General features: G+C 38.0%; 2 protein-coding genes across 2 annotated transcripts in view; both read left to right on the top strand.

Annotated features, from left to right (window-relative positions):
- The window catches only part of LOC137236826 (ubiquitin domain-containing protein 1), a 495,300-nt gene that overhangs the window by 96,060 nt on the left and 375,430 nt on the right, over window positions 1-23,810 (top strand). The window lies entirely within an intron of this gene.
- On the top strand, window positions 1,800-3,365 carry LOC137238634 (small ribosomal subunit protein eS4-like). The gene is made up of 2 exons (XM_067763786.1): window positions 1,800-2,442; window positions 3,169-3,365. Exons 1-2 carry the CDS (start codon window positions 1,800-1,802, stop codon window positions 3,363-3,365), a joined length of 840 nt encoding a protein of 279 aa, XP_067619887.1.

Here is a 23,810-nt window from a genome sequence, read left to right as displayed (position 1 = left end):
CGACTCCCACTCCCGGGAGAAAAGGCTTTGAAGAGATTTACAAGGTATAATCGAAACAGCTGTTGCCTTGTCCGTCCTGATGTCACGTTGTTTAAATTTTTCCCAAACTATTAAATAAATTATAAAATTAAAAATTGCTTGAAATAAATGTTTTCATACATTTAAAGTGATACGGGCAATCATGCGTTTATAACCATCTCAACTATCGTAGGAGTGCGGGTTCGACTCCCACTCCCGAGAGAAAAGGCTTTGAAGATATTTACAAGGTATAATCGAAACAGCTGTCGCCTTGTCCGTCCTGATGTCACGTTGTTTAAATTTTTCCCAAACTATTAAATAAATTATAAAATTAAAAATTGCTTGAAATAAATGTTTTCATACATTTAAAGCGATACGGGCAATCCCCGGTTAACTCATATAAGAAAAAAAATTATATCTAATATGTATTTTCGCAAAGACAAAAAATCTTACTGAAATAAAAAATTAAGGGCCATAAGTAAATACTTATGTGCACGAAGTAACGGAGAAAAACCGGATTTAGTAGTCATCCTTGCGATGTTGCTGGTGCTTTAGCACATTTAATACCCTTCAAAAAACGCGATTACTCTATAAATAATGTAAGGAATACCCTTTGGGAGTATAGGACTGCTCCAAATCTAATCTGTATTCATACAAAAAATGTGCTCAAATTAACATTGAGTACTTTCCAAAGTACTTTCACTGTAGTACTCCATGGAGCACCCACAGAGGATCATATGCCAAAGTACTAAAGAGGGATTGTGTCGGAAAGAATTATCGAAGAGAATTTAATTTAAAATGAAAGTAAATGAAGAGGGACAATACAACTTTTATATTTTATACTACGAATATTCTTATGTTATTTAGCATTTGCGTGAATAAATAAACTAATATAATACGCATACGCATACGTGAATAAAGAAACTAATATAATATGTATACATAAAACCAGTGCGCTGTTGCATTTTATCAGAGTTGCCAAAGTAAAATTTTATTATTAATTATTTGCATGCAATATTTTACTTTTGGCAACTCTGTTCGATCGTCATCGTGTCGTGATCACTGTCGTTAAAAAACGAGCAATGATCGGCTGATGGTGGTCCGCAAACGCATTGCAAAGGAGAATTGTTAGAGTACTCCAACATGAAGAAAATGGAACACGTAATCCAACAATTTTTGCAGGGTACATTTTATGATTCGGTTTATGTCGGTAGTAGTCTTAAAGTTTATTTTGGATTTGTGGTGAACTTTGTTTTCACAACAAGTGACCTGCCACCACACGGAACGGTTCGAAACCTGGCTGAAAAGGTATTACAGAGTTGCACTTCCACCATTCAACATTATTTTTGACGTCTATTGGCGATAATGTTGAGATTCGTGGAATTAAGTATTTTAAATCTCGACCAAATGAATGATTGATCGAGATATGTAATACGCGACATGTGTGGCGTGTAGCAGCGCATAAGGCATAATGTCGGTAACGCAGTGCATTGACAGTCAGTCAAGTTAAGTGTAGAGATTTTGACGAGCAGAGGTCGCTTTTCCATTTCCTGAATGAAAAAAATGTCATTCATATAAAACACGCGGTGAGCATAGATACTGAACCGCGTAATCTGACTTTTTATTAAGTAATTTTGTATTTTTATTTTCAGGTTTTCTTTTCATGGTTTTCAATAAAGCTGGGAAGCGAAATTTTACGCGATAAACAAGAAGCGTCCTTTTAATTACAGGCGCGAGGTCCGAAGACGAATTTGAAGCGTTCAGCCGCCCCAAAGGCATGGATGTTAGACAAATTGGGAGGAGTATTTGCTCCTCGACCATCAAGTGGCCCACATGAATTGCTCCAATCATTGCTCTTAATGATTTTCTTGAGAAATCGTCTTAAGTATGCCCTCAATGGTGCTGAGGTGACCAAAATTCTGATGCAGCGTTTCATTAAAGTTGATGGCAAAGTACGTACTGATCCAGCATATCCAGTGGGTTTTATGGATGTGATCACCATTGAAAAACCCGGGGAATTCTTCCGTTTAGTTTACGATGTTAAAGGCCGTTTCACAATTCACCGTAATACTGCAGGGGAAGCTGAGTACAAATTGTGCAAGGTGCGGAAAACACAACTCGGCGCCAAAGGTGTACCATTCATTGTTACCCACGACGGTCGCACCATACGCTATCCTGATCCTCTCATCAAAGCCAACGATACTGTTCAGGTCGATATTGCTACAGGCAAAATCTCCGCTTATATCACATTCGATTCTGGCAATCTATGCATTATTACAGGTGGTAGAAATTTGGGTCGTATCGGTTCTGTTGTCAACCGTGAAAGACATCCTGGACCTTTTGATATTGTACACGTAAAGGATACACACGGTCATGTATTCGCAACACGTTTAACAAATGTTTTCATTATTGGCGGCCTCCGTGGTGTGATGGTAGCGTGCTCCGCCTACCACACCGTATGCCCTGGGTTCCCACCCCGGACAAAGCAACATCAAAATTTTAGAAATAAAGTTTTTCAATTAGAAGACAATTTTCTAAGCGGGGTCGCCCCTCGCCAATGTTTGGCAAGCGCTCCGGGTGTATTTCTGCCATGAAAACCTCTCAGTGAAAACTCACCTGCCTTGCAGATGCCGTTCGGAGTCGGTATAAAACGTATAGGTCCCGTCCGGAAAATTTGTAGGGAAAATCAAGAGGAGCACGAGGCAATTTGGAAGAGAAGCTCGGACTTAGATCTCTTCGGAGGTTATCGTGCCTTACATTTATTTTTTTTTTAATGGAATTTTACAATGAACGAAAACCATTAGTATAACTTGGGAAAAATCCCCAATTGGGTGGTACCTGCCTCAATATTGGTTGCATTCCTTCCAAATCTTTGCTGAACAATTCCCACTACTACCACATGGCGCATTCGGGTGATTTTGCAAATCGTGCCTTTAATTGTGGCAGCGTATCTTTAGTTTTGGAGAAACTCATGGGACAAAAAGCCAACTCTGTCAAAGCACTTACAGGTGGTATTGCTCAGTTATTTGAAAAGAACAAAGTTACACAACTGACGGGATATGGCACCATTGTTAGTCCCGATGAAGTGCAAGTAAAAAATGATGATGGCAGCATTGACACTGTAAACCAAAAACATTATGATCGCCACAGGCAGTGAAGTAACGCCATTCCCTGGTATTGAAATTGACGAAGAAGTCATCTTTTCGAGTACTGGTGCTCTCTCACTCAAGCCAGTACCAGAAAAAATGGTTGTTATTGGCTTGGAATTGGGCTCAGTATGGTCACTCTTAGGTGCTGAAGTTACTGCTGTTGAATTCATTGGCACCATGTTGTTTTTGTTGTTGTAGCAGTGCTTCGCCCCACCTAACAGCCGCGACCGATCACAAATTTTCTTCAATATCCTCTAACGGGAGTCCAAGGAAACTTGCTGTTTCAGCAGGGGTGGACCATAATGATAGGGGTGTTAGAGGCGTTGGTTCTACATTACAATTAAAGAGATCGTTGGTGTCATGTGGGGACACATTACAAGCGGGGCATACATTTTGTATGTCGGGGTTGATTCTGGATAGGTAAGAGTTTAACCTGTTAAAGTATCCAGAACGAAGTTGAGCAAGAGTGACACGCGTTTCCCTGGGGAGTATGCGTTCCTCTTCCACAAGTTTTGGGTACTTTTCTTTGAGTACTGGATTCGCCGGGCAATTCCTGACATAAAGGTCCGAAGCCTGTTTGTGGAGTTCACCAAGGACCTGCTTGTGTTTTTTTGCTTCATACGGCTGGGTTCTCAGGTGCCGTATTTCCTCAAAATGCTTACGGAGATGACTCCTTAAGCCCCTAGGCGGTGTTGGCTCATCAATCAGATGTCTGTTGGGATGCCCAGGTTTCTCGGTATTCAACAGGAACTGTTTGGTTAGCATCTCATTTCTCTCCCTGATGGGGAGTATTCTCGCCTCATTATGTAGATGGTGTTCTGGGGACATAAGAAGGCAGCCCGTGGCGATTTTGAGAGCAGTATTTTGGCAGGCCTGTAGCTTCTTCCAGTGGGTAGTTTTTAGGCTTGGCGACCATATGGGTGACGCGTAGCACGTAAACGGTTGGCCAATTGCTTTGTATGTTGTAATGCGCGTTTCTTTATCTTTTCCCCAGGTACTGCCAGCAAGGGATTTGAGGATTTTATTACGGCTCTGGATTTTCGGAACAATTGCGGCTGCGTGCTCACCAAAATGTAGATCCTGATCAAACGTCACACCCAAGATTTTGGGGTGTATGACAGTCGGTAGCGTAGTGCCATCGACGTGGATGTTCAAAATGGTCGACATTTGGGACGTACATGTTGTAAATAAGGTCGCGGAAGATTTAGTCGGTGATAATTCCAGGTTTCTCGAGGCGAAAAAACTGGAGAGATCAGGGAGGTAGCCGTTGCAGAGCTCATCGGCCTGTGGGCCTGGGCCTGTGGCCATTATTGTGCAGTCATCGGCGTATGAAACGATAGTGACTCCTTCTGGTGGTGAAGGTAGCTTAGATATGTAGAAATTAAACGAAAGTGGGGATAGGACACCACCCTGTGGCACCCTTTGTTTAATTCTTCTTGATTTTGATGTTTCGTTTCTAAATTGCACCGATGCCTGCCGACCACCCAGATAATTTGCGGTCCACCTTTTAAGACATGGGGGAAGGGTAGACCCTTCCAGTTCTTGCAGTAACGTGCCATAGTTGACCGTATCAAAAGCTTTTGATAGGTCTAGCGCTACGAGTACTGTTCTATGGTGGGGGTTTTGATTTAAACCGCAATTTATGTGGGTACTGATGGCATTTAGCGCGGTGGTGGTGCTATGGAATTTTCTGAAGCCATGCTGATGAGAGGCTAGCTGCAAATTTGCTTGGAAGTAGGGAGCAAAATGGCTTCAAGCGTCTTTGCTACTGGCGATAGGAGAGATATCGGACGACTCTCCTATGTTAGCTGGTTTCCCAGGCTTTAGTAGCGGGACCACCTTGGCCATTTTCCATTTTTCGGGTATGACAAAGGTGGAAAGAGACAGGTTGAAGACATGTGCTAAGTATTTGAAACCCTCTTTCCCTAGGCTTTTAAGCATCGGCATGGCTATGCCGTCTGGGCCTACTGCTTTGGATGGTTTAGCGTGACCAATGGCATCTTCAACCTCTCTGGCGGTGATGGTAATTGGTGACGCGCTGAATTTATGTTTATGTGCGTGTCTGTTGGCCCTCCGTCTATCTTTGTCGACCGTAGAATGCATTACATATTGACGGCAGAAAGCGCTCGCGCATTTTTTCGAATCCGACAGCACTTTATCGCCGAAGGCGATGGAAACTTTGTCATTGTGCTTAGACGGATTGGATAGGGACTTTACGTTGGACCAAAGTTTACCCACACCGGCAGAGAGGTTACAACCTCTTAGGTGCTCCTCCCATTTCTCCCGCTTGTGTTCATCCACAAGCAATCTGATGCGTTGGTTTATGTCCCTTATTTGGGGGTCGCCTGGGTCGAGCTGTCTTATAAGGTCACGTTCTCTCGCTAAATTTGCGGCCTCCGCCGGGAAGTGGGGCCGAATTTCGGGAATTCTCCCGGCGGGAATGAAACGTGCCGAGGCGGGTTCAATGACCTTGCGGAAAGCTCGCTCCCCTTGGCGGGCATCAGTCGGGATAGGGAGGACAGCAAAGAGGTTGTCTGTAAAAGATTTGTATTCCTCCCACTTTCCTTTTTTAAAGTTTATGAAAATGCGTTTTTCTGTAACGATGAAGGCGGTACGCTCGAACGAGATAAGTATAGGCAGGTGGTCGGATGCCAATGTTACCATCGGCTGCCAGTTGACGCAGTTTACGAGCTCTGCGCTCACGATTGAGATATCCGGCGAACTGTGACAGCTTCCTACCATACGTGTGGGGGCGTCTCCGTTTATTGTGCAGAACGTCGTTTCTTCTATTTGATCTGCCAACATCTCCCCCTACTGTCCTAAGATAATGCGAGTGTTGCCAGTGAGTAAGGCGCTAATATTAGGGCGGTATCCACTGGGGCAACAGGTGGCAGGAGGGATGTAGATGTTGATGATTTCTAGGTTTGCATCGCCTGACCGGACAGATAGGCCTTGACGTTCTAAGACATTGTCCCTGCGGTCGATGCCAGGATCAAATATATGACATTGCACAGAGTGGTGTATGATAAACGCGAGGCGGCCTCCATTTCCGCTCATGCGATCTTTTCTGTGGACATTATACCCAGAACAGGTTTGCAGTGCAGATGTTGCTGTGAGTTTAGTCTCTTGAATCGCAGCAATGCGGATGTTGTGCCGCTTCATGAAATCGGCTATCTCCGTGATCTTCCCAGTTAATCCATTACAGTTTAACTGCAGAATTCTGAAGTGCATAGGGGGAGACGCCGCCACTCTGGGAGTAAGTGACGGGTGACTACGCCTGGGTTGAGGAAGGCCATGACGTAACTGCTGTTGCCTGGAGTAAGCGGCTCCAGGTCGGAAGGGTCGTTGGATGAGGGACTGTGGGGTCTAGAGTTGAGGCAGGCCTCAATTCGACATAATAGGGTAGTAAACTTCTCAAAAGTATATTTATGATCGGACGCAATCTTTTTAAAATGGGTCTTAAAACTTTTTACCCCCGCTTCCCACAAACCTCCCATGTGAGGAGCGCTTGGCGGTATAAAATGCCATTCTGAAATGTAATGGCTATATTTATTCAATGTTCCGTCCCTTGCTTCACGCAGAAATGCTTTAAACTCGTATCGTAAAGATCGCGAAGCTCCGACAAAGTTAGTACCATTGTCGGAGCAAACGTTTTTCGGACAACCTCGTCTGGATACAAATCTGGCGAAGGCAGCTAGGGAGGACCCGGTGCTAAGGTCGTTTGTCGCTTCTAGATGGATGGCTTTCGTCGAATAGCAGACAAACTGGCAAACATATCCTTTTGAAATTCGACATCCCCTCCCTTCGGAAGGATCCCCATAAGTTGCGTTTGTGTCCGCTCCCTGTGAATAGTACAGACCTTACAGTTGTGGATGACAGACCTTATCATGATTTTAACGCTTGGGATCCAGTACTGAGTGGGGATATGACATAGCATCAGCTGGTTCCCTCCATGCAGGGTGGTCTTATGAGAGGATTGAACTATAAGTCTGGATAACCTGCAAGTGCAAGGAAGGATAATGGGATGACTTTCGTTATGGAACATGTCTTTGGATGCCCCAGTCCGCCCCCCAGCTCGAAGGACCATGAACAAATGCGTGGTGGCAACGGCGCGCACCCACGTATTTGCTATAGATTGATTAGGGCGAAAAAAAGGAAGAAAATAAGAACACTAAAAGGTTTTGTGTTAATAAAAAAGGAATTCACAGTGTATTTTTATTTAATGTATATAAATACAACAAGTGTTAAGAAAGATTTTAACAAGTGTTGTGAAAATTAAAATATATTTATATTAAATTTACACTTACGTGAACGTGGGATAACGTGTACCTTCGCTGGCTGCTGGATACAAAGAGGACGAGCCTCTTTGCGACATGAGCCGATGAACCCACGATGCAGCTCTTTCGTTGGGTTTCCCGGCAACAAAGTTGCTGTACCGCGGGCTCACAGCGGTAAAAATCTAAGATACATACGTACTACCACTCACACATGCCTGTGTGTATTAGTGATCACAAGCATATGTGGGTGGTAGTAAACGAAGGAAAATAACCAAAGAAAATTATGTTACGAGGGGGGGGGGGGGGCGGGGGAGATATATTTAGGCCTGTGGCCTAAACACTTTCGTTTTCGATTACTTTTTTATATCATTTAATACTGCACACAAAGTACTACTTTTTTCATGTGATTTCAAAGTAAAGTCATAAAAAAAATTGCTGGATAAAAAGCCAAATAGATTTGCATTCAAAAGGATACTTAAGATTAAGTACATGGAAACACATCAACACATTTTATGACATTATCAAACTCATAAAATATATTTGCGAAGTACACAAAATATTCTTTACATTCAAAAAAGTTCTCTCCTGTAGCACATATTATGGGTTGGATGGTGTCTTTGTCTTTATAATTTTCATCAATCATTAATTTGAAGCTCAGAATTTGTTGCTGCGCATATCACAGCTATTTCTAGAATCTGCAATAGTGGGCTTTGCTCCCATTATATTTTCGGCTAGCTGGAACTAAAACTGAGTGTAAAAGGTAGCATACAACAGAATCCGTTGCGTCTGAAATTAATAATTTGATCAATAAAATAATTAAACTCATTATTCCATTTTAATACCTTGGTTAATTTGTTCTTCCTTAAAAGGCTTCCAGGTTTCTAAACTGTGCGAGTCTTTTATATAAATGTTAAATAGATGGCGCACTGTTTGCGTAAAATGAATCCATTTTTTCAAACAACAAATTCTTCTTTGCTGGATACAATTTGTTAAAATCAGCCTCAATCTATAATTCAAATATGAAAATAATATAATTTTACTCTTATGACTTATATTCAAACAAATTGGGCTTCATGCTTAAAAGACGAGTATTTTGTCAGACTCGACTTGGCTTATTTTTGGTAAAACGTGGACTTTAAAATACGTAGTCTCTTTTGTAAACATGAGGCCCAATATATCATGAGTTATACCAATAAATGTCCAAAACCCTGCTTATATAGGGGCCATTCTTGCAAAATAAAATCAAGGGTTGTATCAGCCTCCAACATTTGATGTCTATCCTCAAAAGTCAATATCCATTTGGCTTCCACTTCATCAAATGGCTCGACGTTGTATTTAAGCCACGATTTCTCTTCAGTGTGGTCTGTGAAAAGGAGTAGTTTAATTTCATTTATTATTAGCGGTTTTTTTCTACGAGTATGTGTATATTACGGTGGTCTTTAATGTTGAAATGAACAGTTTTGTTGCAGTCTCACCCGATCAAATGGTAATAAAATGGTGAAAGATATCACATATAAGTTTTGGTCTTAATTGAAGACACTCCTTTGCCGTCTCTAATCAACGCAAAAATTTAAATGTTATATATCTCACCATTTTATTACCGCTGGGACGGGTGAGGCTGAAAAATGCGTTCATTTAATTTTTAAAGATCACCTTCCACACCCACTCCGAATCCCTCTAATACTCCCCGTTCCTACTTACATGTACAGGAGTTCCTTGCCTTTGAGGGTTGTTCCTTTTCATTGGGCTTTTTAGATATAACCCCATCAAGCCGGAGTTTTTATAAGGAATTGTGATATTTGGCAGCCCGGCTTCTGGCCTTTTTATGTATAATATATATCCTGGTAAAGGCAAGAAAATTACATAAATTTTTAAAATAATGCGGATTTTTTTGTATACCTTCGATTCGCTTAAAAATAAAGATGCGATCTGATTAGCAAGTGACTCAAATGTTTTTGGATTTGTGTTTACACCGGAGGATATCAAGTAGGCTGCAATAGTAGCTGCAAGCAATTTCCTATATTTCGGATTGAGAACTTGTTGCTTACTGTAGTATTCCAAAATATGTTTTACGTCGACCGATTTCTTCAAAATGTCTTACAGTGTTTTCTAAATATATGTGTGTAAATAAAAAAAAAACTTAGTCCTAGTTATGATGATATGCAAAAAGTGATGAAGAATGTCGAAAACCATCCAGAAATGATGCTGGAAGGGACCCGAAAATGTCCCGAAATGACCCCGACGGGATCCCGGACTGATCCCGAAAACCATCCAGAAATGATGCCGGAACATACCCAAAATGATCCCAAAATGGCCCGACGGGATCCCGGACGGATCACGAAAACCATCCAGAAATGATACCGGAAAGTACCCAAAATGACCCCGAAAAAGAGCCGTAATGATCCCGGAAACCATCAAGAATTTATCTCTCAAAAGCTATACTATGCAAATTTCGTGGTATACATGGGAAGCGAGACATCCCACTTGAAGAGTTGCAAGAACGCCTACAGGATTTGGAATATAAACAGGCGACATTTTTAATTACATCCGAAAATGAAAGTGAATGCACTCTAGTACTTCAATTAGTTGTAGATACATACAAAGACCATACTCCACTTAATGTTCCGCCAGAAAATAGTTCATCAAAAACCGCAAAAGGGTCAGAAAATGTGGCTAATACAAATTCGTTTCTCAACGATACATAGTTTCAATCTGATGACAATGACGAAGCTATACCATATTTATGAATGCACTCTAGTACTTGAATTAGTTGTAGATACATACATGTACGTACCTCTGTAATAATCGAATCCCCTAATTATGCGGCCCCGCCACATACAGTTGTCTGCAAATTAACACCCTAGTCAAAAGAAAAAATATAAGAATCTATAGTATAAGTAAAATGCATTATATGTATATTACCTGTTCGTTTTGCCAATTGAGAAGATTATGTTCAAAAATTACCCTTTGCCCATAATTTGTTGTTTCTAGAAGGATATCCAAATGGCTTGACTTCAACAGCAACAAAGATTCCTTGGTAAAGCCGGCGTCTATATGTATGTACCTAAATGTAAATAAAATAATAAAACCATTTAATAAACCAATTAATTACCACGGAAAACGTCAATGAATAAGTCTCCACGTAATTGTTTTACGATTTGTCCAATTCGTCCATTTCTTTATTAATTTTTTATAATTGCACAATTTATTTTACCAGCTGCAACAACTTCTTACGCCAAAAATTATAGAGTTGAGCAACAGAAAGAAAAAGCACAACTCTAAACACAGCACTGTGTTATGTTACTGTGCCGACATTCATAGAAACGGTAAAATACATGGTTACCATATATGTACTTCGACTGAAACGCGTTAGAAACGGGATTGATAGATTTCAATAACTTAAGTTAAAAGATATTCATATGTTATAAATACTTAAATGCAAAATATTTATGAAGTATCCTTTTTTTCTATATTTAAATTTATTAGTTTTAGAAATTATTAATTTCAGAAAGAGTATCACTTTTCCTAGTAATATTATTATTTAATTTTAAATGCATACCAGGTCTAAAAAGTTGAATGGGTAGCTCACTTTTTTCACTCTTTCAAAAAGAATGATCAAAAGAAGTTTACTTCATTAACGGCGCAGTTTATGAGGCAACTTCACACCACCGCGGACTAGAGAAAAAAGTGATTTTTAGTTTCCAACACTTTTTAGCTTTTTAATCGCTTCAACAATGTCTAAGCAGACTTTTATGGTGTTGAATACTCTATTTCGTTTTGATAGCCGAGTTTTTTTCGTTTGAGCGTGAAAAAAAACGCCTATCCTAACAGCTATTAGCTGTGTTTTTTTCACGCCTATATACGTTTACGCTTATACTTTATATGGACTGCTAAGCGACAAACTTTAAATACACCTCTGAAATTGCTACGCATAAAATTAGTACTACTAAATTTCAATACGCATTATACACTCAGATGTAACTGAAATATGTGACCATGTTTCACCCTCTGCACTAATTCCATGTATTCTATGCGCGTACACCATCACAACTGATTCAGCTATATGTTATACACAGAAATACAACAGAGAGTTGTGTCTCCGCTTTTCGGTACACCCTGTAGCTGTAGCTAGTTGTTTAACCACTGCCGCTAGATGGGTCTCCTAAGCATTATCTAATAGCGTTTTCTTTTCTGAAATAAATTGTTGCCTAAGTAAATGGTAAAGCCTTAATAGTGTTACTCCTACCCCAGAAAATTGTCAACATTTATAGTGCATACGAAGAACATTTCATCTCACCATATTCACTCATATCACAAATCACACAAGAAGATTGCGCATTGCGCATGTAAATATTAGATCATCTCTTTTTTATGGGCAATTCTTACGTCATTTTCCTTTAGCTCTTGGTTTTTTTTCTCTCTTTCTTTCACTTGCTCAAACAGTCAACTGTGACGTAGATGCGCAATCTGGTGGGTGATCTGTGCACTCATATTAACAGAAGCTATCATCCGGTGGGAAAATCCTGAGCCAGATAAATAATTTTTTCCAGATAGAAGTCTGGTTCAATTTGTGAGCCAGATTATTTATAAATTACTTCTTTTTAGGTTGGAAACGCGGCCTTTAATATACCTACTTTTTCAAAAATAGATGTTGCTGCTTAGCCTTTCGCCGTATGAGTTAAATGAAAAACAGCGGTGACATCTGCCTATCACATTTCACGTGTGCGAAAATTTCACGACATCTGCTTCTCAAGTCTCTCAATGATCCAGAGCATCCCCGTGAGAATTGAACGTGAGCCGGAGCTGTAAAACTCACAGAAAGACGGCAAGAGTATATGTGGAACTGAAGAGCAAATTGGGAGTTTCACAGAGTTGCACTGCCACACCGCCATTTTATACAGGGTAAAAGTGTAATACTGTTTTCACACAGAAACTTAATGATCTCATTTCACCTGCTAATGAAATAGTAAATTTTTTGCTTTCACACAGAAGTAACTGCTCGATTAGTATGAAGGATGAGATAGACAATCATGGCGGAACGATACAAGGTGGGAGCATGGTGACATACCTACAAACAAAAAAAATTCCATGTACTTGTAAATTCGATGGACAAATGTCAAAATCGTACTGCGCCGGTAGTTGATGTATCAAATCAAATAAAAAAGGTTATAATCAGCTGTTCGATGCGGCCACCTTGTATCGTTCCGCCATGCAGACAATGACATTTGCTTTGACAAATGACATTTTTAAGCACTGAACACACCAAAAACTAAGAAGCGGAAACGGAAACGGAACGCTGCCAACAGAGTTGCATTGTGCTCTTGACTTCATTAGGCATTCGATTAGCTACTAATGAAATAATAATAGATTCGAATTTTGTAGGGAAGATTGACCTCAATAAGCGTCTTAATGTAGAAAATTGCCTTTATTATTCAATAAGCCGTCTGTGTGAAAATAGTATAACGCTTTTGCGTTGCGAGCAGGCAACAATTTTCACAAAAGATTGAAATACCCCGTAAAGGCGTTGCCTGTTTTTAAGAATAGAACAACAACCCTTGCGCGGCGTACAAAAAGCGTATCACTATAACCAGAAAAGAAAACGCTATAAGCGAGGTTTTTTTTTCAAAATACAAACATGTAATATGCATTCGTTTTTTAGATATTCAAAATGAAAATAACGAGTGCGCAACAATTCGAGGTTCTTGACGACAATGACAATAAGGGTGAATATAATGCTAGTCGACTTTTTGAATCCTCTTAATGCATAGACAAATATGCATATGTATTTTGTTTATTGTAAATATGGTAGGTGGCAACAGTGCCATCAAATCGAAAATAACAAGGAAATAGCGTACATCAAAATAAATGCCATGGTTGCATATTTCAAGTAAGATTTTACTCGTTTGAGGGAAATTTTTGGGAATTTGGTGGTATTCAAAATAAAGACAAGTTTTCTTTGATATAGATATGGGCTTTTTTCCCAGTGTAGGGTTGCCATTTAGGGTTGGGGTAGTTAAACGAAATAGTACTCTACTTACTCATATTCTATTAAAGCTTTAAAGGAGAACACTAAAGTAAAAAATCTTCGTAAAAAAATCTTACACATGATTCGAGTTAATTTTCTTAATTTCACACACGCTTATAAAATTGAAATGCAATATCAAGGCACCGTGGCATATTCTAGCAAAATATATTTAAATGTATATTTTTGGCAAATATAAAATGAATAACTGCAATTTCTCACATATTACTATTAGAAAGATTTCTCACCATAGCAAAAATATATCTCACCATGGTAATTTGCTACCGTTGAACACTGGAGGCATACGTTCAATTTGAAAACGACATCTAACCATTTAACTACTTACCAACAGATGGCGCTTAGGGAAGTAAGTTGACACTTAATTAAACTAACTGATAGTTGTCATAACTGATAGTTGTCATTCGTATAATTTACAAGTTTTTAGAATGGAATAAAATTGTGAGACTTTCATAGTGTATAACTAAAAAAATTTTTGAAATTAAAAATTCGGCGCATGAAGATACTCGACCTAAATAACTTAGTTCTCGATTTCACTAATAGTTATAACAATCCCTTATACTATAGGGTGGAAATACCCATTTCAAATTTTACATTCCAGTTCATTTTGCGGTTAGTGTTTGATATGTTTTTGAAACCTATTTTTAGGGAAATCAAATATTGGTAAGTAAAAATATATAATATATGTACATATAAAAAAGTAGAGTTTGATTAATGGTGACATGTATAACAAAGCATATTATGCGGCATACTCGAAGATTGACGAGCACAGCTCGGTCGCCCAGGTACTTCTATAAAAGCGTGCAATTACTGGCATATGCTAATGACATTGGTATCATCGGCCTAAACAGCCGCGCCGTTAGTTCTGCTTACTCCAAACTGGAAAAAGAAGCGATAAAGATGCGCTTGGATGGTGAACGAGGACAAAACGAAGTACCTGCTGTCATCGAGCAAAGAGTCAGCGCGTATGCGCCTTGGCAACCACGCTACTGTTATTATTATTAGCTTCTTTATTTAGCCGTAGCTATTTAAAACTTTCAGGTACAGTTTAGTAATACAAAATCGGTAATCTTAGCAATAGCTAATTGGTTCATTGTGAGCTATAATGTTCTCTAATATGATATATTATCAGTCTTTAAATACATTAATATTTCTTTCGTTTTTATATTGCTTGGCAATTCATTAAAAAGTTTTAGACCTTTATACATTAAAACATTTTGTGCCTTATTGGATTTATAAAATTTAATTCTAAAATCATTCTTGTTCCTTAAGCCGTAGGGTTGCACATATCCTACATATGCTATTTGGCTCGTTAAGTACTTTGGTAGTAGGTGATATTTCATTTTAAACACAAAAAGAAGTACGTTCATAATTGTTTTTTGATTGACATTTAACCATTTCAGAGTTTCTAACATATATGTGAATGGTGTCAGCCTATTACATAGTAGTATGCACCGCATCCCTTTGTTTTGTAGTTTTTGCAGCCTGTTTTTCATCTGTGTGGATCCCAGGAATAAAATGGTCGAACAGTATTCAAATTGTGGCTTGATCATTACATTAAATATCTTTATCTTCCGATTCGCCGTTGATTACAATTGCTTTCGTTTTTTTAACGCTGAGTTTTAGGTTGTTCATACTAATATAGTTATAGATAAATTTTAAGTTATAGTTCAACCTAGCAATACACTCCTGACATGAATTTCCGGTAGTATATAGTAGTGTATCATCTGCAAATTGACAGATTTTAACTCCTTGTATTATATTTTCCATATCATTAATATATATTAAGAACAGAAGAGTACCAAGCACTGCACCTTGTGGTACGCCTAGTGTTTGAGATGCCTTCTGCGACTGGTGGCAGCCATAATTTCGAAATAGTAAAATACTTCGTTTATTTGGGAACCAGTATCAACACTAGCAACAACATCAGATCAGCAAAGAATCACTCTTGCCAATAAATGCTTCTTTGGACTAGGTAGGCAATTGCAAAGTAAAGTCCTCTCTCGGCAAACGAAAATCATACTCTACAAGTTACTTATCGTACCCGTACTGCTATATGGTGCAGAAGCATGGACCATGACAACAGCAGATGAAGCGGCTCTGGGAGTGTTCGAAAGAAAAGTTCTTCGAAAGATTTATGGACCTCTACGCGATGGAGATGGCGAGTACCGAAAAAGATTCAACGATGAGCTGTACGAGTTATACGCAGATATCAACATAGTCCAGCGAAATAAAACACAGCGGCTGCGCTGGCTAGGCCATGTTATGCGAATGAGAGATGACGCTCCGGCCAAGAAAGTTTTTCTATCGGAACCCGCCTATGGAAGCAGAGGTAGAGGGCGGCCCCCACTTCGTTGGAAGGACCAGGAAAACGATTTAAACTCCCTTGGTGTGACCAATTGTCGCCGATTGGCAGAGAGAAGGAGCGACTGGCGCGCCTTGTTGGACGGCCATAACCGTTTAAACGGTTAAGCGCCAGTTAAGTAAGTAAGTTATAATGCATTCGTGCTAACAGGTGAGCTCATAAACATAAACACGACGTGCCACCCATTACCATCACTCCCACAGAGGTTGAAGCAGCCATCCACAAGGCCGAGCCCTCCCAGTCAATAGGCCCAGACGGAATAGGTATGTCAATGCTAAAACACCTTGGCGCTGTGGGAATAAAATACCTAACACACGTTTTCAACCTGTCGATGGAATCCTTTATCAAATAATTCAAACAATTAATTTTTACTCAAAATAATCTCAAACATGAAGTCATGGCTCTTCGATTTCTAGGCAGAGCAATTAATTCATCTCTGACGGTCAGTGAACATTACAAAAACGTAAAAGAGCATCGCACAAAAATGTGAATCTATTTAAATTCTTTACCACCATCAAGGCTGGATTGTGCCTTTAAGTTTCCCTTAAATTTTATAGATCACTTGTTAGATCTAAAATCGAATACTGTACAGCTTCAACATAGACCTGTCCAAAAATGCAAAAATTAAAATTTATCATAATAACTGGGTTTGACTCCGTCTACACCCATTCCTCTAACGTATGCGTTAGCTAATTAGCTCCCCCAAGAGAGTAGAGCTAAGTGGTTAACCGCCAAAGAAGTTACAAAAGTTGTATGTCACTATAGATCATTCAAAGATGTACTATATAACCATTCAAATATTAATACTAACTATGGAAAAATGTTCTCTGAGTTCAAAGTTGCCTTTGGAAGATTGAGTGAAGTGAATAGCTATGTTCAGTCTCCCAATTTGCGTATGACTCACCCCATGACACGAAAAGTAATATACCTCCAGAAGCCATTAAAGGGATTTATACTGTTTTCACACAGAAACTTAATGATCTCATTTCACCTTCTAATGAAATCGTAAATTTTTTGCTTTCACACAGAAGTAACTGCTCGGTTAGTATGAAGGATGAAATGTCAAGGGAATAAAATGACAACGCTATATGACAGACAATGACATTTACTTTGACAAATGACATTTTTAAGCACTGAGCACACCAAAAACTAAGAAACTGAACGCTCCCAACAGAGTTGCATTGTGCTTTTGACTTCATTAGGCATTCGATTAGTCACTAATGAAATAATTATAGATTCGAATTTTGTAGGGAAGATTGAGCTCAATAAGCGTCTTAATGTAGACAACTGCCTTTATTATTCAATAAGCCGCCTGTGTGAAAACAGTATTACACTCAAATGCTTATTAAATGTTTACACGACAGCCATAAAATCTTCTTTATAGGTGCGTCTATAAATAATAAAGGAGGCGAAATTTTCAATTTCTCTTAACAATAAGAAAGACTTCTTCCACCTTTGCCGAACTTTATGTCATTAGACACACTCTAGAGATAGCCGTTACTCTAAACTACAATAAAATTGCAATTTTCATTGATAGTATGTATCGTGTGTTCTTCTTGAACCAAAAATTCATGTGTTGTAGACATAGACAACATCATTAACAATAATTCTAGAATCTTAGGTAATGAGCATGCGGACCATCTTGCGAAAGAAGCTACTTCTTGTGATAGTGTTATGGACGTTTGACTATTGATGAAGCCTTAAAACACATTAAATCAAATATTTGAAGATTGGTTACTAGATTTCAAAAAGCTTCTACAACAATAATCCTAACACTTTAGACTACATTTTCCAACACACCCAAGTCAAACCATAGTTAAAAAAATTCACCTTATCAGCTCTGCATATTAAAATACTTAACAGCATCATTGTAGGTTGAACCTATGATGCTGCCCATCTCCATAAAATTACAGGTCGCAATCATAGTACATCTATTTGCGGCCAAACACAATTTTTTCACAGAGTTTTTGAGTGCCATATACATAACAACGCTAGAGGATTTTGAAATTTTTAATAACAACCCTACGGAAATATTTCACACCGTGGATATCAGCAATACAACTATCAGATTAATTACACACGCCAATATTCGTTTGATACCTGGCTATGCCACGCCCTGCAAAAATCGCGAGTACTCCATGCATGCATGTATGGATTACTCGCTATGGACCAACCGAGTACTCCAAAATTAACAGCAATTCATACAAAAAATATGGTCCAATTAACATTACGATGTCCTAGGATTGGACCATATACTCCAGCTCCGCATAACATCAGAGTACTCCATGGAGTACCCACAGTCCAATAAACATCGTGTAGTGATTACAATCGTTAAAAACGAGCAATGATCGGCTTACAACATGTTCGTGTAGAAACATGAGATGGTCCATTGCTGCATTACAGTGGAGTATAATGGTAAGTACTCCAGTGGACCACATGATCCAACGATTTTGGCAGGGATATATTCATTTACAAATATATTTGAAATCGTAGATGCAGTGATGTCTCTTATAGCGTATGCCTCTGGTCAACGTGTAAACTTATCAATAATTGTTAAAATGGGCAGAGGTCTTACAACATCTAAATTAATGGGTTCGAATCTTGTTTTTGGAATTGGAATTTTATTAACAGGAGATTTCGTGAGGCGATAGATTTTTGATTTTTGGCAACTTATACATTCTTTTGACCAAGTGTTTATTTCTTTGTTCATATTTGGCCAAACGTATTTCTTAACTATCAAACGGCGTCTGGCTCTAGTTCCAGGATGTGATATACCATGTAACATATCAAATCAATTTTGCGTAAATTAATTGGAAGAAAAGGTCAAGGATTTTCTCCTGACGCTTCACACCATATATTAAAGTTTAGAAGAGGAATTTTGATTAATTTAAGATTTTAAAATGTTTGCTGGGATATAATTGAATTAAGCTCACTGTCTTATTGTTGTGCACTTTGCAAAATTTTGAAATTTAGTTCTGAAGTTTTAATTGCATCTACTTCAAACGCACGAGATATTGTATCACAAAAACATTAATACATATAACATTTCTAACACCAGTACATTAAACATTAATTTAAAAATATATCACAGTTCTTTTCCCTTTTGATTGTGAAGTTTATTAATTTTATTTTATCACCGCAGTATATGCACTATTTGTGTTGTTTATATCTTCTTTGAAGTTTTTGACGTTTCTAAGCTGTTGTTGTATACGTTAGGTTTCCAGTCGACACACCGCAGTATATGCACTATTTGTGTTGTGAAGATATAAACAACACAAATAGTGCATATACTGCGGCGATAAAATAAAATTAATAAACTTGACAATCAAAAGGGAAAAGAACTGTTATATATTTTTAAATTAATGTTTAATGTACTCGTGCTAGAAATGTTATATGTATTCATGTTTTTGTGATGTTAGAAAATCATGTACAAAGTAAGGAGAAACTTACCGATTTAGCTATATATTTTTGCAAATACCATTACATGGTAGGTCAACACGCAATGAAAAAATATTATATTGAGAGAAAATTATTAAGTGTGTTTATAACTAATTGCTATTTTCATGTTTATTGTTAATAAAAACAGAATACCCAGAGGCTGGCGCTGTCGCGTCGAAACGCGTAGGTATGAAAAAACAATAAATTTTTGTTTTATTACCAAAAAACGGCCGAAGCAGCTCTCTATGCAACAAAATAAGTTAAAAGAAATTTGGCCCAATTATACACTTCATGAAAATGTTTTATATTCAAGTAAATAGCTAATAGTTCCCTGTCAAATGCACTATATTTAATTTCGGATGTAGACAGTTTCTTGGAAAAAAATTCAAGTGGTTCTGATTTACCATTAAATGTTTGATGTATGACACCACCAATTGCCGTATTAGATGCATCTACGTTTAAACAAAGTTTTGCATCTTTGTTAAAACGATTTAACAATATCGTAGATGCAAATCTGTATTTAATGCATTCGAAGGTTTTACTAGATGTGTCGTCCCAAATTAAAGTCTTGTCTCGTTTCTTACTTGTCCGATTTATTAAATCATAGATAACTGACGTAAACTCTGCTAATTTTGTATATATCGGTGGTAATAATTTACCTTCCAATAAACTTTTGAGCTTGTTTAATAGATTTTGGGCATTCAAAATTACGAATTGCTGTCACTTTTTCCTCTGAAGGTCTTATTCTTGTTGCAGAGATGTTATGTCCTAAAAAAATAACCTTAGAAACGCCAAAAGTACATTTGCTTGGTTTAGTATTCAAACCGTACTCTGTAAGACGTTGAAAAAGTACTCGAAGATCTTCAAAATGTTGTTCCTCGTTTTCGCTCGCGACTAAGAGATCATCGTTATATGTAAAAACAAAATCTAAACCATGGACTACTTCATTAATGAATCTTTGAAAAGTTTGTGCCGAATTTCTAAGACCGAAAGGCATTCGTACACATTCAAACATACCAAAAGGTGTAGTAATGGCAGTTTTATAGATATCCTCTTCTGCCATTGGAATTTGGTGATAAGCTCTTACCAAATCTAATTTCGAAAATATGGTCTTATTCTAAGATTCGTGTTGAAATCATGAACATGAGGCAAAGGGTAATGGTTTGGCAAAGTAACAATATTTATTGTTTGAAAATCACCACAAGGACGCCAGTCGTTTAATTCCTTTTTAGGTACAAGATGGAGTGGAGATGCCACAGATGAATTTACAAAAAAATCTAACTCTGTTTTGGCTACTTTGAATTTAATAGGATCTAAACGCCTTGGTTTATAGTATGGAAGATTTCCTTCAGTAAGTAGCCTATGAACTGTTGAATGTTTAACTGCTTGCAAATAATCTGGTTCAGCAAATAGTGAAGGAAACTCTTAATAACTTAGTATATTTGTTACCAACAACAAAAATTTTTGGAAGCGAAATATTACAAGCGCATGAAATTGTATTAACTGAAAGATTTGTCACTGGGTCAATCAAACGTTTACATCTGATGCAGTGGCGTAGTCAGGTTATATTTTACCAGGTAGAGCCGCTCAAAGTTGACCAATTTTCAACATTGGGAAAAATTTGAAATTTGTCTTCTTTTTCGTTGTATTTAAAATAGTTTTGTGAGTAAATAAGGTGGCCGGGTGTCGTTTTCTTGTATAGCAATTAAAGATAATTTAATTTAGGATTGAAACAAAAAAAAAAATTGTTTTTTTTGGTAATAGTTGGTTGATATACCTGTTTTTCGAAATGCCTATTTTTAGGCCCTTTTTAAAACTTTGATGGAAAAAAAAAAATTTTTAAATATGTGCTCCGTCAAATTAACAGTAGTGTCAGGAATACCGTATTTTGTAATGAATTAACGAAACCGTGTTTAATTATAATACATTTAATAATAGTAATTAATTATTGAACAGAGTTAATAAATGATGTGAGAATATTAGTTTAATGGAAAATATATATGTATTTATTAAGTTTTGCAGCTTGTTTGTTTAATCTCTCGGAACCAACTAACTATTTGACTGTTCTCCTCAAGTTCGAAGCAGGGTTGTATGTATGGCGTTTGCCTTCGAGATGCCACACGTTTACAGTCGGCCTCTCCTGACTATACCAGCGCCCTCGCTGTCGAGTTCTTTATCGGGATCGTCGCCAATATCGTACATTTGTTCGTCGAGAGCGGAAATATTACACCACGGTCGAAGTTTATCTGAAGAATATACTGATGTGTAATGGCGTTTCTTTCGCGAAGAATCTGGTAGATCAGTGATAACGTACCGATCTCGATCAAGGACCTTACTTATGATAAAAGGACCTTTGTAACGGGGCTCTAGTTTCCGGGATTCACCTGTGCTCGCTGCTTCGTTTTCGGCTAATACCAAATCGTTGACATTATATTTTGTTGGGGTTGCATGTTTTTGATCAAAACGTATCTTAGCCTTTTGCCGTTGTGTAACTCGTTTTGCTACTAATTGTCGAAGATCATTGATGTCGACGGTGCTTTGCGATTCGTCGTCATGTAAAATCGTTGTTAACTTATTTTTGAGGATATCTCGAGGTCTAAATGAATACAACAACTCGTATGGAGTCTGTCCTGTTGTCTGGTTACGTGTTGTGTTAAAAACCCATTGAATATTGGGTAGCTTTTCGTCCCATTTCTTATCAGTTTGAGTCATAGTGCGTAACATGCTAAGCAATGTTCTGTTAACGCGTGCAGCGTGACCGTCCGCACGAGCTGTACGAACTGCATTTTGCATATGTTTAATATCGTAATCGTTGCAGTATTTAGCAAACTCTTTAGAAGTGAATGACGTTCCGCGGTCTGTTACAAAACGATAAGGAACTCCGATGTAGCTGATGACTTCGTCGAGAACCGCGATCACATGTTTAGTTGCAGTACTCTTAACAGCACGAACTATTGTAAACTTAGTAAATGAGTCAACTAAAACCAATATGTGTTCGTTTCGACGTGAACTTTTTGGAAAAGGACCAAGATGATCTAAATGGATCGTTTTAAATGGTATCGGTTCCATTTCATTAAAATTATATACTGCCCCTATTTTTCCACTAGGTATTTTATTGTAGGCACATTCAACGCAAGATTTTATATACGCCTTAACAAAATTTCGAAACCAAAGAAAGTTTTGAATACGGTCGATAGTCTTATCTACGCTCAAATGTCCAGCCTTGTCATGACAGTCACGTACAACACGATAACGAAGTGATTTAGGAACAACCCAAAGTTTCTTGTCATGAAAAATACGATACAATCGATTTTTTTCGACACAATACTCTTTCGCTGAAGAATCGTTTCTGTTGACATTTTCTATTATTTGTTTGATATCTTCATCGTTCAATTGCATTGCGAAAAGCCAATCGTCGGTTGTTATATCCGTCTTCAATATACGTAAGAATGCGGTATCAACATCACGCGCGTCTTCAACTGGTGCACGACTAAGCGCATCTACATGTTCCATTCGCCGTCCAGATCGATGTTCAATAACGATGTCATAGTCTTGTACCTTTAACCACCTTCTCGCAATTCGTGGTATGAGTTCGCGTACTGTACTAATGGCATTACAGTCTGTTACTACCTTTACTCGCTTTCCGTAAACATAATACCTCATACGTTCAAGAGCTTCTACAATTGCAAGCGTCTCCAACTCGTAGCTATGATACTTTTTATACTCAGTTGAGCAGAGCTCACAGAGTATATTAAGTTTGATTGGATAACGGTTGGTTGTACATATATAAAGGAATCGAGATAGATATAGACTTCCATATATCAAAATAATCAGGATCGAAAAAAAATTTGATTGAGCCATGTCCGTCCGTCCGTCCGTTAACACGATAACTTGAGTAAATTTTGAGGTATCTTGATGAAATTTGGTATGTAGGTTCCTGAGCACTCATCTCAGATCGCTATTTAAAATGAACGATATCGGACTATAACCACGCCCACTTTTTCGATATCGAAAATTTCGAAAAACCGAAAAAGTGCGATAACTCATTACAAAAGACAGATAAAGCGACGAAACTTGGTAGATGGGTTGAACTTATGACGCAGAATAGAAAATTAGTAAGATTTTGGACAATGGGCGTGGCACCGCCCACTTTTACAAGAAGGTAATTTAAAAGTTTTGCAAGCTGTAATTTGGCAGTCGTTGAAGATATCATGATGAAATTTGGCAGGAACGTTACTACTATTACTCTATATGTGCTAAATAAAAATTAGTAAAATTGGATGAAGAACACGCCCACTTTTAAAAAAAAAATTTTTTAAAATTCAAATTTTAACAAAAAATTTAATATCTTTACTGTATATAAGTAAATTAAGTCAAAATTCAACTCCAGTAATGATATGATGCAACATAATACAAAAATAAAAGAAAATTTCCAAATGGGCGTGGCTCCGCCCATTTTCATTTAGTTTGTCTAGAATACTTTTATTGCCATAAGTCGAACAAAAATTTACCAATCCTTCTCA

The sequence above is a fragment of the Eurosta solidaginis genome, chromosome 1, assembly GCF_040869045.1.
Source record: "Eurosta solidaginis isolate ZX-2024a chromosome 1, ASM4086904v1, whole genome shotgun sequence".
In the NCBI taxonomy this organism is placed as follows: Eukaryota; Metazoa; Arthropoda; class Insecta; order Diptera; family Tephritidae; genus Eurosta; species Eurosta solidaginis.
This window is presented reverse-complemented; position numbering and strand designations above follow the sequence as displayed.